Here is a 12,551-nt window from a genome sequence, read left to right as displayed (position 1 = left end):
GTGCAGTTGAGCAGGCTCTGTCGAGAACCGATATATAAGATTTGAGGCTTTCACGGCGGTGACTATGAAGAAAGCAGTCTTCTGGGATTTGGCACCGTGTATATGTGGTGTTAACCGACGTTTCGGAGGAACGTATCGCCTACATCTTCAGGGTAGAAGAAAAAATATATAAGAAATCTGCAAGCGGAGAGACCGTGAGAACCGGTAAAAGCAGACTGTGGAAATATATACAGCTATGTGAGAGCAGAGAGGGAGAAGGGGAGGGGGAAGTATTCAAGTGAAAGCAATAGTGTGGGAGGGGTAGGGGAAGGGAGCTGGGACAAGCGTGGTTTATGTGTAGGGGAGAGAAAGGCAAGGTTAAAGGCTGGGCACAACCCGTAAGCTGAGGGGGGGGGTTGTTATGTTGGTTGGTCATGGCCTGTGTGGCCTTCTGGATCTGGCGTCATATCCCGGTGGGGGGTTTTTAAGAGAACAGATGAGAGGTTTCCAAGACTTGCTGAGACAAAACCCCCCTTCTGTGTTCATATTTCTTGGATGCAGTTCAATCTCGATTGCCTCCCTAATGATGCGATCCATATAGCGGGTCTTGGTGGCGAGGATGGAGGTATTCTGAAGCTGAATGCGGTGTCCCAGATCGATGCTGTGTTCAGCTACGGCCGACTTGTCCGGTTGTTCGAGACGGATGTGCCGCTGATGCTCCTTCAACCTCATGTCCACGGAGCGGAGGTTAACACCACATATACACGGTGCCAAATCCCAGAAGACTGCTTTCTTCGAGAAACAGCATAACTAGAAAAAACTGTATGCAGTGAAGGGACTGTCAGCACTATACGAATATCTGGTAGTACCGACGGTAAAATCATGTAATCAGCACGAAGTAGTAAACCATCTGTTAGTAACTTCCATTCAAACAGCCTGTAGATAATGCAATTAAAATTAATAGCTCACTGCTGTGCTACTGTGCATTGTCGGTTACCGACGTAACTACTTATTTCGTAGGATTGCAGTTATTTATTAAGTTATTTAAAGTACTGAAGATATATGGCCAACAGAAGATGCATTTGAAACGAGGATGATAATTCTATGCTACATGTGCGATACGTGCATTTGAAAAAGGAGAAGCCTATTCAAAAGTGACAAACCCACCCTCTCGTCAGAGAGGGTGTTACACGAAGACTATGACCGCAAGGGTTCAGTTGCAAAAGAAACTGGCCTTAAGCCTCGATGGGCTTAACGCCAGGAAGATCTGACTGAGGTTAAATCGCCAGTCGTAAAGTGACTCTGACTCTGCCCCCCCACCACCCGTGGCGGATATGTGGTTGGCGAGGAGCCCCCGTTGGTGTAAGCCCTTGGGTAGCAAAGCCGAGTGGAACTGTGAAATAGACGTCAACCAGCGATGAGTTCAGGGCCGCCCGCCAGCGACAATAGAAGCAGCTGAACAAGGAATATGAGGAGCCACTGTGAAACAGCGCCTACTGAAGACAAGACATTGTGCGCACTGCAGTGAATAGTACAGTGCGGCAACAAGCGAAACTGTTGTAATTATCTGTAGTTAAGAGTTATAACAATTCAATAAATCCGATTAACAATCCAAACCCTTGTCTTGCCATTTAACACGTGATAATATTAACCCTTAAGACTCAATTTATTATAAATAACACTAACAATTTAGATTCTAAAGGGTTCTGACGATGGTGGATGACACACAGAATTACTGGGATTTTTTACTTTTTCCATCGTCCGGAATTCTAGGTAATAGAGGGCACGACGTTTCGGAAACTGGATCTGTTTACGTCTTCAGGCTAGAAAGGAAGACACCTACTCAGTGGGGGCCCCTTAGAAAGAACTAATCTCAATCACTGTGATTGAGATCAGCTCTTTTAAGGGGACCAACTGAGTAGGTGTCTTCCTTTCTCACCTGAGGACGTAAAGAGATCCAGTTTCCGAAACGTCGTGTCCTCTAATACCAGTAATTTTGTGACTAACAATTTAATTTGTACCTCACGGGAAACAGGTTACGTTGCTCTTTGTTCTGAGAACGATAGGAGATACGTGTACACAATTACACTCTGTGGGCAGAATTTATATAGAGTTTTAGTTTGTTAAGGCAGATGGTGCTTATACGCACAATTACTGGACTTTAAAGGGTTACTGTAAAGACATCATCAATTAAAACTTCTACGGTAGAGGTACTGGCCTTTCCTCCCTGTGAGCTACACCCTCATCTCAACAGCTCTTGCTGCTTCTGCGAGAATTCGTAAAATTCCACTCTTATTGTGGCTTCGTAACCTAATAATGGAATCCGCATGTACTTTTCTTTTCAAATGGTTTAGGATTCCATTTCAATTCGTTTAAATTTCTTGGAGCATTAAACTCAATTCCGGCATTTATTTGCGAGCAGTTAGCGCACAGAATATCTTTTGTTTCACAATACGTGCAAAAGTCGAGTATTCCTCGAATAAGACGGCATTCCTGTTTCAAACGCTCACATGATTTATTTTTTATGTAACTTGAGGAATTTTATCATAAATTTAATGCATGTATGTCTATCTACAGGTCAAGTAAGTCTCAATGCTTTAGGAGACTGAGACCTACTGAGACCGGAGTCTCATCACAATTACCGCACCATAACCTAAACCAAAGTTAATCTTTCCGCGTTTTGGTACTGCCACTGTTCACCCAGGTCGCCTTACATACCTTCCCACCAAGAACAGCACCATTGGTTTCAATTAATCATGCGACTGAAACCTACTTATCAACAATGGATACACACTACATATTCCACCACAGTGTTAGTACAACAACAACAACAAAATTATGTTTTTTACTTTAGCCGCTTCTTGAAATCAACGCTTGTAACATATTACTGATAATCTGTCCTGTTGGAAGTAGTGCATCATTCTTCTTCTGTATAACTCTTTCCACATATGTGCTGGAAACGCACGAAGAAATGGGTCACAGATCGTAATAGAAATAACTATAACATTACTGCTGATTTCCGCACTACAAATCACTCCACATTAAATGTTCTGAGTGTACTTTCACTAGTAGATAAATGGTACCAGTTCTCCACAATGGCTAGTCCTCTGCAGCGTTTTTACTAGACGTTTCCTGTTAACGGATCTTAGCGACGGAGATTCTTCCGCTTCTGCTGTTCAATTGTTAACACTCAACAATTGAACCCTCAACTGCACTGCACTCATTCACTGAACTCAAAAGTCAGTTTACTTTACGACTAGCGGTTTACCGCCAAGCAATTCGTCTTGGCGTCAGGTCCCTTGAGACTAACAACCTCAGACTTTTTTCTTTTCAACTGGACCCTTGCAGTAATAGTCCTTATGTAACATCGTCTCTGATGATAAGATGGGGGTTTCCTCTTATTAATATACTTGGCTTTTCGTCAAGTGTACGTATCGCACATATAACGTGTTACTGAAAAGTCTTCCTTTTGCACTATATACAAGTCCTCTGTCAGAACAGGCTTTGCAAAGCAGATCATGCCTACCTTACGTACCTTATGCTATAACGGCAGCTGAGTGAATTGAACGGTAGTAAGCTTCACCACCGCCAAGTTTAAGTCTCTTATAATTTCACTCACTGAACTGAACTCGGTCGGTCGAATCATGTAGCCTCGGATCAGACCCTCAGAACTCGCCTGCAACACTTCTTCTATTCTTGCATGACGTCACCGCGCACTCCTATGCTGCGGGCGCTACACAGCAACGGCAGCTGTTTAAAAAGTCATTGCTTAGTAACGGGTCTATACGCCACAATACATACAGAGTACACGGGTACATATGTCTACGAGGAGTCCTGCTTAATAATTGGTATATCTGAAGTTCAAGTCTTTGATCGACTATCATACGTTTGAAAGCCGGGCCATAGCTCAAGCGGTTAGTCGCTGGCTTCCCACCGCGGTAGCCCGTGTCTGGTCAAGTGGGATTTGTGCTGGACAAAATGGCGCTGAGGCACGTTTTCTCCAAGTACTTCGGTTTCCCTTGCCAAACTTCTTTCCACCAAATTCTCCATCATCATAATCACCCGGGGTAGGCTACAATAGGCCAATCAGTGGCCGACGTGACGATTGGCCCCTGCTGGACTCCACCCCTCACTATGCGGATTAAAAAAAAAATCTTGCGTTTCATTTTTTTTTCGGTTTATTCGGCAAACAGCAATTTTTTCCATCTCACAACACAATTATTTCCTGTCGTTTTTCATCCGTTATACAAACTGCATATCTCACCAAATATCATTAAATAACTCAAGATACAAGGATGTTTCCTTTCTTGTTTCAGGTGAGAAGCCAGCAGCAATGCAGCACGGTAGCAGAAGTTCGGCGCCCTCATTGCTGCACCCCGCAATAACTGTTTATACAAGTACATGCGTCATATTGCTCTGGTCGATCCTGGCCAGTGTGATGCCTGGTACTCCTAGTGTTCCGACATCAGTGAGGACTGTCAGATGATGAGATACATCCCGCCACTTCAAATAGTGCTTCATGTGTGACCAAACATTTTCCAAGCTTCAGTGTAAAATCCAGTGGTTATCCTCCGTGATCAAGATCCTTGTCTTGGATATCTATAAGATGTATATTGTCTGACAGAATAATAATAATAATAATCCGTGAGACGGTGGGTCAGTCTCCAGACTGGATGTCATGCTTCCAAAATTCTTTTCATATTCTTCATCATATAAATAATAACAACTTGAGCTTTTATGCAGATATCCTTTCACACTGTAAGACTGAAGCATATAACGAATATGTAGCGTGACGTAGTGGATTGGAAATCCACAAAATGTTCGAGATAACCTGGCTGAATGTTATTTATGTTACTCACAAACTTTCATTGCCAAATATGGACCAAACACTATACTAAAAGGTAGGACCATCTGAACGAAAATATGCATTAAAAAGGGGTATGTTTTGCTCCGGGTTTCTGTGTAACCACTGTGTTGCAATCTTGAGATTGTTTCATCGCAAAAAGAAGTAACGACTTATTTATATCTTTCTAAAAGTCGCTTCCGAAATTGAGGAGCATTCCTACTATTGTTACCCTAATGTTAAGAGTTCAACTTGTGAAATGCCTCATGAAGTTCCTGGTGGATGATGGCACTAAACGAAGAACACACAAAACCTAAAAAGTCATTGGGCAACTGAGAAGAGCGACACAGCTCTGTTTCATACGACAGACTGCATGATGTAAGATGTGCTGTATTATTTGGTTACCTCTCAGCCTCAAAATAGGAAATAAAGTACTTTATTCAGCCGGCGTTAATAACTGGCCTAAACTTTCACTTACGGAGAAATGATACTCCATTCTTGTCATAAAGTTCTTTCCTTTTAAAACAACTGCAATGACCTGAAAGCCCGAACTACTGTTTATATAATATTTCTTCCATAGGTCAAGAAATAACTGGTCCGTAATGAAACATAAGAGTTCGTATTATTGTTTTCCACTGCATTCATGTCATCACACAGACTTACGTGACAATACAATTCTACAGACAACTAACTGACATACCTAGCCGACTGACGAGGCGTCAGCTTCTAAAATGGAATATAATTAAAATGCAATGCAAAACTCACCTTTAACGCTCAAACCCGAAGCACAGAAAATATAGCTTCACAATTCAGTTAGGCCCAGTTGCAGTTGTACTGGTCATCTGAAAGAATAATGAAAGACATTACAAAGACAGGAACTTCTTGAAATGTGTTCTGGTATCTACAACGACACACTAACAAATTATACACGGAAGGTACATTGCAACATGCAACAGAGCAGCATTAAAAATAAATGAACTTCAAACTTTCATATTGTTTGAAAAGCAATGGATTGTCCTTTCTTTCGCTCCTCCGTCTCCATTAAGAATAATTTTGCAATTAAAAAGCCACGAATTAAACGTCTAAGAGTAAACCGTGTATGATACAATTGCAAATTTGTTTTATAATTAATTCTTACTATCTCTTGCGTTAATTCCAGCTACAAAACGTCAAACAGAAAAATATTCCTGAATGAAGTTCAGTTTATCTGTAAGAAATCCCTCTATAAATTTCCGTCGTTATTATTGTGCAAGTTAAGCTCTTAATGCCGCTATAGCGTTTAGCAGTTGAATGCGAAGATATGTCACAAGAGACAATTTTGTATGATATCACATGTCTCTGAAAATTTTGGCGAGTGTTAAATCGTTTTTGAGGTCGAATTTTCTTCAAATTTCCACTGAACAGAAGACTCTTTATAATAATGAGCCAAATTATAACTTGTGAAGCCAATTTCTGAGGTTTGCCTTCCAGTGACTAACATCAGAAAAAGGGTCGAAGTTCATATTATTGGCAACCCGATTCCGTATATATATAATTCAGTAAAATTCAGTAACTTAATTAATGATTAAGGATTAATGTATTTACTGAAACTCAAGAATCCGGAGAAAATAGTTTATTAGAAAAATTTATGCACACTAAATCGACTAACTTTAATTCTGAGTACTAACCATACTAGAAGGAGCACATTATGTGAGTGTATTTGACTGCATTTAAATTAAACTTAATTTTCTGGAACTTAACAGCTCGGAGGAAAATGGATTAGAAGTTCAGCAGCCTAAAGCAAAAAAGAAAAAAAGTAAAGGTATCCCTGTAACAGGCCGTGGAGGCCCATAGGGTTGTGAGATGTTGAGGGTCCCACATTATGTAGACAATCGTCTCATAGATCATAGATACCGGTAAGGTTGTCAGCCTTACGCGTAGGTCGCTCTTTACCCCCAAGAATATTACTGGTACTCATTTCTGTTAGAGGCTGAGTCGACTCCAGGCCCATAGTGCGGCTGGAAGGATTAGGTCAATTGAAAAAATCCACCTCAACGGGATTAGATCCCGCGACCTTCCAGCTTGTAGCAAAGTGCCTCAGCCTAGATGGAATAAATTTAATTATTAAGTAATAACCATACTAAGGGTGCATATTATATGAGAGACAAATCGATTGCATTTAAATTAATCCGGAAAGAATACAATTATACCTGCCCGTTATATCAAATATTTGTCAAACGTAAACGAATGCTACAGGCAGGAACCAAACTAGAAAGTCCCCAATGTCTGCTTTGATTTCAGTTATGTCTGTTAATGTCACGAACTCTTAGATCGAGGACACTTCTCAGAGTCTGACTTTGCAAGTCTTTTACGTCCTATAGGGTAACTTTTGAAGACCTCAACATTTTAGGTTTGAACTCACCTACAGTTCTATTAAATTTATGCGTAGGTTTAATCACAAGTGCAAAATCTTAATTCAGAATGTATAATGACAAGATACAAAGGCAGCCTACAAAAATAAGAACGGATAAATTATTAGAAACCCAAACAAAGTATCCGCAGGATATTATGACACTAATTCCACAAATTGTGAAGCAAGGAATGCAAACACCAGGTTGTCTGTCCCATTGGAACCTATACTCGTATGGATGACGAGCTTGGGTATGAAAAGTTAACAGGTTTCATTTCATATATTGTAGAATTTTTCAAACTCCTGTATAATTTCAGCAGTACTGGCGAATGGCTGGCCACAAGCTCTACCCTGGCAGGAGACGAGGCCTCTAGCAGCGCACCAGGCGACTCTTTGTGATTGTTCCTACTTATCGATTTTCAGTTTTGAAGGACATCATACGAACTTTCAAATATTAGCTGCAATAGGGAAGTTAGGCAAAGAACATACATGAAGCAGACATAAGTCAAGTACAGTGGTGAATATTTCGTAACATAATTCCTTCTAAAGGATCAATATTCGCAAGGCATCAAGAATGTCCATTATGACTGATGTGTTTGTGATACAGCATCAGATACTAAGCTACAAATACATTTGTTTACTGACGTATAAATGACATTATGCTGTAAGTGGTGACAATTAAAGTCATTTGTAAATAAATAGTGAACTGATATTTTACGTATATATATAAAGCGAGAGACGCGCCATTAAAAGGGGGGGGGGATGGTGGGTTACTCTCTCACGTTATGTGATTTCGTTACTTCGGTTTAAAAGTAATAACTACAGTTAGTAAAAAAAATACGTTTACTTTCCTTTAAATGTGTTTTATGCTGTATCACATATAAACATTTTCACATTAATAGGTTTACGTATTTATCCCCTGGTCAATATAATTGACTACCCAATTAGGATGCATATGACTTGCATGAACCCCGTATTTTATCTCATTCGGATTAGCAATAAAAATATATGATACACGATTCTTATAGCACGCAATGCTGCGGAAGAAATAAGAACGCCGGCTGAATTCACTACAGTATCTGAGACAAATATTTTATTTGTGTTTTTAAGACCATCTTCAGCTACTGGTGCGCGTTTCTCTTTAAAGGCATCTTCATATTCTCATGTAGCCTCGAGTTCTGAGGTCACGTCCATTCAAGTGTGATCTTATTCAGATAACATCAGGTAACTTGTGATAAAATGGACACTGTAATGTCAACACAAAAATACAATATTTTACATTATTCAAAGCTCCTACTGTATTTCTTTGAATACGCAGTTCTACTTTTTACTATAAACTGAAGAGACAGAAAATGAATGTGTGTTCTTGAATATGATGCAAACGTGTGCCATCCATAATACAGTGATAAACGTTTGGACTCTACTGAGTTTCATGTTTGTTAGATATATAAAGAAATCTCTTCTTCGTAATAATTCTTCCACGACTAACAATGTAGGTAGACTCTTAAATACGTAACCTATTGAAGACACTGGCTCGACCTGTAAAGCCAGAGGTAACCAATGCATGGGAATAAGACTGAAAATTGAATATTAAACTGTGTTGCCAACTACAGACTGTGCACCTACTTTTATAATTCCTTTCTTTTTTTTTAATTCAGGGTATATCAGTACTGAATTATAAGTCTGCAAAAGAAAAAAAAAAAGGAATACTTTCTTAGCATTTGTGTATTTCTTGTAATTAACAGGAAGAAGATTAAACCAGAAATTGTTGTCAAGAAACATTCCCAGGTAAACCACTCAAAATTATATCAATATCCAGATTATTTAAAATTGCTATACTAATGTTGTCAATAAATTGTCTGGTAATAAAATTACTATTATATTTATCACCACAAATAAAATGTGCGGGTAAGAATTTAAGACCAATTTTTGACTATAAGATTATTTACCGCTTCGTGAACTGTAACTTAAATTTCCCGAATTCCCACAGTAAATAATTATATTAATTTTGTCTCATTCCTCAGCAATTAATATTTCATTCCTGTGACTTTACACACTACAACTGCTTTCCTACAGCAGGAATGACTAGCCACTGTCGCGACGTTTCTTGCCCTGCATACAGCAGAGTCCTGACTGAGAAGCTAATAGTAGCTCAAGTAGTCAAGAAGTATCCTGTGCTTTGTAGTGTCTGAAGGTCCATTCCTGTGATCACGAGTGCCAGTCACTTGTCCCTATACTCAGCCACATAAATCCAGCTCACACCCCCATATCCCATTACCTGTAGATCCCTTCTAATATTATTTTTATTTCTAAACTTAAGCCTCCAAATATGCATTTTCATTCACGTATACGGGCTAAATTCTTTACAAATTTCTCATCTGTACCATGAGTTGTACACGGCCCGGCATTGTTACCTCATCGATTCGATCACCCTAATGATATTTAGTGGCCGATCAGAGCGGCCGCGCGGTCTAAGGCATGAACTGTCTTCACTCGCTTGAACACTGGGATCGTGGGTTCGAATCCAACTCTAGGCATGGATGCCTGTGTGCGTTTATTCTGTTTGTGTTGTTCTGTGTATAGGTAGAGGTCTTGCGACGGACTGATCCCCCGCCCAAGGAGTCCAAGGACTGTGTATAGGATTAAGGAACTGAAAAAGCGGCCAAGGTTCACAAGAACTGTAGAGTCACAGATAGATAATAGACAGACAGACAGGCATAGAGAGATAGATAGATAGATAGATAGATAGATAGATAGATAGACAGACAGACAGAGACAGACAGACAGAGACGGACAGACAGAGACGGACAGACAGACAGACAGACAGACAGATAGATAGATAGATAGATAGATAGATAGATAGATAGATAGATAGATAGAGAATAGTACAAATGATGAAACCCCCCACATGGAAATGTCTCTAGCCAAGCATAGGTAATTAAACGGTGGCTTATAGGATGAGGTAGATTTATATTATTTATTTTATAACAAAGTTTGTAATATATTTAGAGCTGCATATCACAACAAAAATGAGCTCATCAAGATTCTGTGCCAGGAGAAGATCTTGAGGCACAACCTGAATCCCACTGAGCCGAGAGATCATGAACTACTGAGAGGGAGAATGATAGCTCGAGGTCCTTCTATCCGCTCAGTTGCAGCGGGGCTTTATCCTTCCGTCGGGCCCAACAGCTTCTTGGAAGAGTTGGAGGGATTATTGGGAATTTGTCTGGCTATGTTTCTCAACAATCACAATCGGAGGAGTATTTGCCCAGAGGGATTTGACACAGAAGCAGATTAAAAACAGGGATTCCATTACATGTGTTTTGGTTGAAATATTTCGATGAAGGATGGGACAACGAAACTTCCCTAATATTGAATCTGCCGCATGAATTTATTACGAGTAGTTCGGATGCACAGATTTACGAGACATTATGTTTTAGAAGTGCAAACTCAGCTTTAAAATTTGTCTCATGCAGACTCAGTATCTCATGTAGTGCACGTAACTGCCTCGCGTACAGTACTACATGTTGCCTTTCAAATGTTACACTACATTGTAAGATCTGAGGTTTCTACGGCAGTGACTAGGCCATCTTCTGGGATGTGGCACAGTGTAGATTTTGTGTGAACCGACGTTTCGGAGGATTGTATCGCCTCAATCTTCAAGGTGGATATATCAGCGAGCAAGGAACCAGCATGAGCAGGTGGCTGCAGACCCTGAAGATGGAGACGATACGCTCTTCCGAAACGTCCTTCCACACAAGATCTAAACTGCGCCACATCCCAGAAGACGGCATTTTTTTACATTGAATTGCTTTCTACTGGGTTATAAATATTATGCACTCTGGCAGGTGGTAACCACATCCATTACTCACGGTGTTACAATCTAGACAAATACGATTAAGAGTAAACCAGACCATCACAATCTAAATTTGTCCCTTGTGAATATAACAATTTTTGTGCATATTACGTGAAATTTACAGCGAAAAGGAATGTATTTCGTATACACGCTGAGATAAAGTAAGCGCATGGAATATGTAAATACATAACACACGGCTTGACTGGCTTCAAGTTGAAGACGGTATTCTTAGTAACTTCAAATAGCATAGCACACGAGAAACTAACGGTGATTGGTCCGCCCCGTCGCTTACGGAACCCGAACTTGCATTACATCACTGGCGGCTCGTAGCTAAAATTAGTGGGGGTGCTGCTCCAGAAGCGCACAGTTCCATACAAAGATTTGGCTACTGACATTAAGCTTAAGGTTTATATATTTTATTGTACAAGTATAAGAAAGAATTAAAGAAAAAAGGACTCATTATATAAATGTTATCGATAATATCAAGTGGAAACTGGGGGCGCTGCAGTTCCGCAGTGCCTATACACGGGCCGCCCCTGATTACAATGTTATAAGAAGTCGGCCATTGGACTTTATCCTGAGCCAGACGAGTCAATTCGAATTATAATATTCTCTCTATGCAAAGTTCAATTTAATAAGGCCCAGCCAACTACGCCGAGCATAAGAATGCTTTAAGTACCACGTTTCTGAGAAGCACGTAACCCAAACAGTTATCTTGGTGGACATGTCTTTCAATCCACCACTCATATTTAACACATCTTGAACTAGAATTCCTTCTTCTTCCTTCGTTTTAAATCGCTTACTGTCCGTCTAGGTATGAGTCATTTCAGACTATTGTTACAAAGCTCCTGTAAGGTAGAGCTGTCCTTGTGCTCAACGAATTAAGCACTAAGCCACGAAGGCGTATGGGGGAGTGGATGTATACAGTACCAAATATATTTTGCATTTTTCATGTCTTCTATATTCTCCAGTGTTGAGATCCACACCGTAATGGGGTATGTTGCAAATTTCACACAGAATAGAAAACGAAGCCCCTTACATTGGACGGTGATGGATCCGAGATAAAGCTCCCAGCTTAAAGACCAACAATGTGATAATGTGCTGCCTGGTCAGGGCTGTCGCACAATTGGCAAGACGGTGGGTCATGACTATGAAGCAATGTTGGGTTGCTGATTAGCAGGGGAACGCTTCAGACTATCGAAGGAACGTCTGTTCAAGTGCGACTTCTTCGACTTCGAATCTCACATGAAGTTATCCGAGACCGAACTCAACGCTACGGAGTCAGAAGCCAACGTGCTGTCGCCTTGGCTATAGGGTTAACTCTCTTTCTCTCTCTCTCTCTCTCGTTCGTGTTGCTCCAACTTTGGATCACAGGGCATCCGTGAAACGCTTTCTTTCTTAATTCTAATATAATCGATAGGAATCCTTGGACGGGGATAAGCCAGTCGCAAGACCGCTATCTACACAAACATCAATGCTTTGAG

At 40.4% G+C, this 12,551-nt stretch overlaps 1 protein-coding gene and 1 long non-coding RNA gene across 2 annotated transcripts in view; one reads left to right on the top strand and one right to left on the bottom strand.

Moving 5' to 3' along the window:
• Nucleotides 1-5,594, top strand: part of LOC111863630 — a 364,157-nt gene extending 358,563 nt beyond the window's left edge. Inside the window, exon 6 of the mRNA XM_023850124.2 lies at nt 4,296-5,594. Coding sequence (XP_023705892.1) covers nt 4,296-4,465 — 170 coding nt within the window. The 3' untranslated portion in view covers nt 4,466-5,594. The remainder of the gene's footprint in view (nt 1-4,295) is intronic.
• The window catches only part of LOC117282246, a 537,046-nt gene extending 531,396 nt beyond the window's left edge, over nt 1-5,650 (bottom strand). Inside the window, exon 1 of the long non-coding RNA XR_004512926.1 lies at nt 5,588-5,650. This is a non-coding gene — a long non-coding RNA (uncharacterized LOC117282246). The remainder of the gene's footprint in view (nt 1-5,587) is intronic.
• Between the last annotated feature and the right edge of the window lie 6,901 nt (nt 5,651-12,551).

Source organism: Cryptotermes secundus, unplaced genomic scaffold, assembly GCF_002891405.2.
Source record: "Cryptotermes secundus unplaced genomic scaffold, Csec_1.0 scaffold99, whole genome shotgun sequence".
NCBI lineage: Eukaryota > Metazoa > Arthropoda > Insecta > Blattodea > Kalotermitidae > Cryptotermes > Cryptotermes secundus.
Note: the sequence above shows the minus strand (reverse complement) of the source record. Positions and strands in the feature narration are given on the sequence as shown.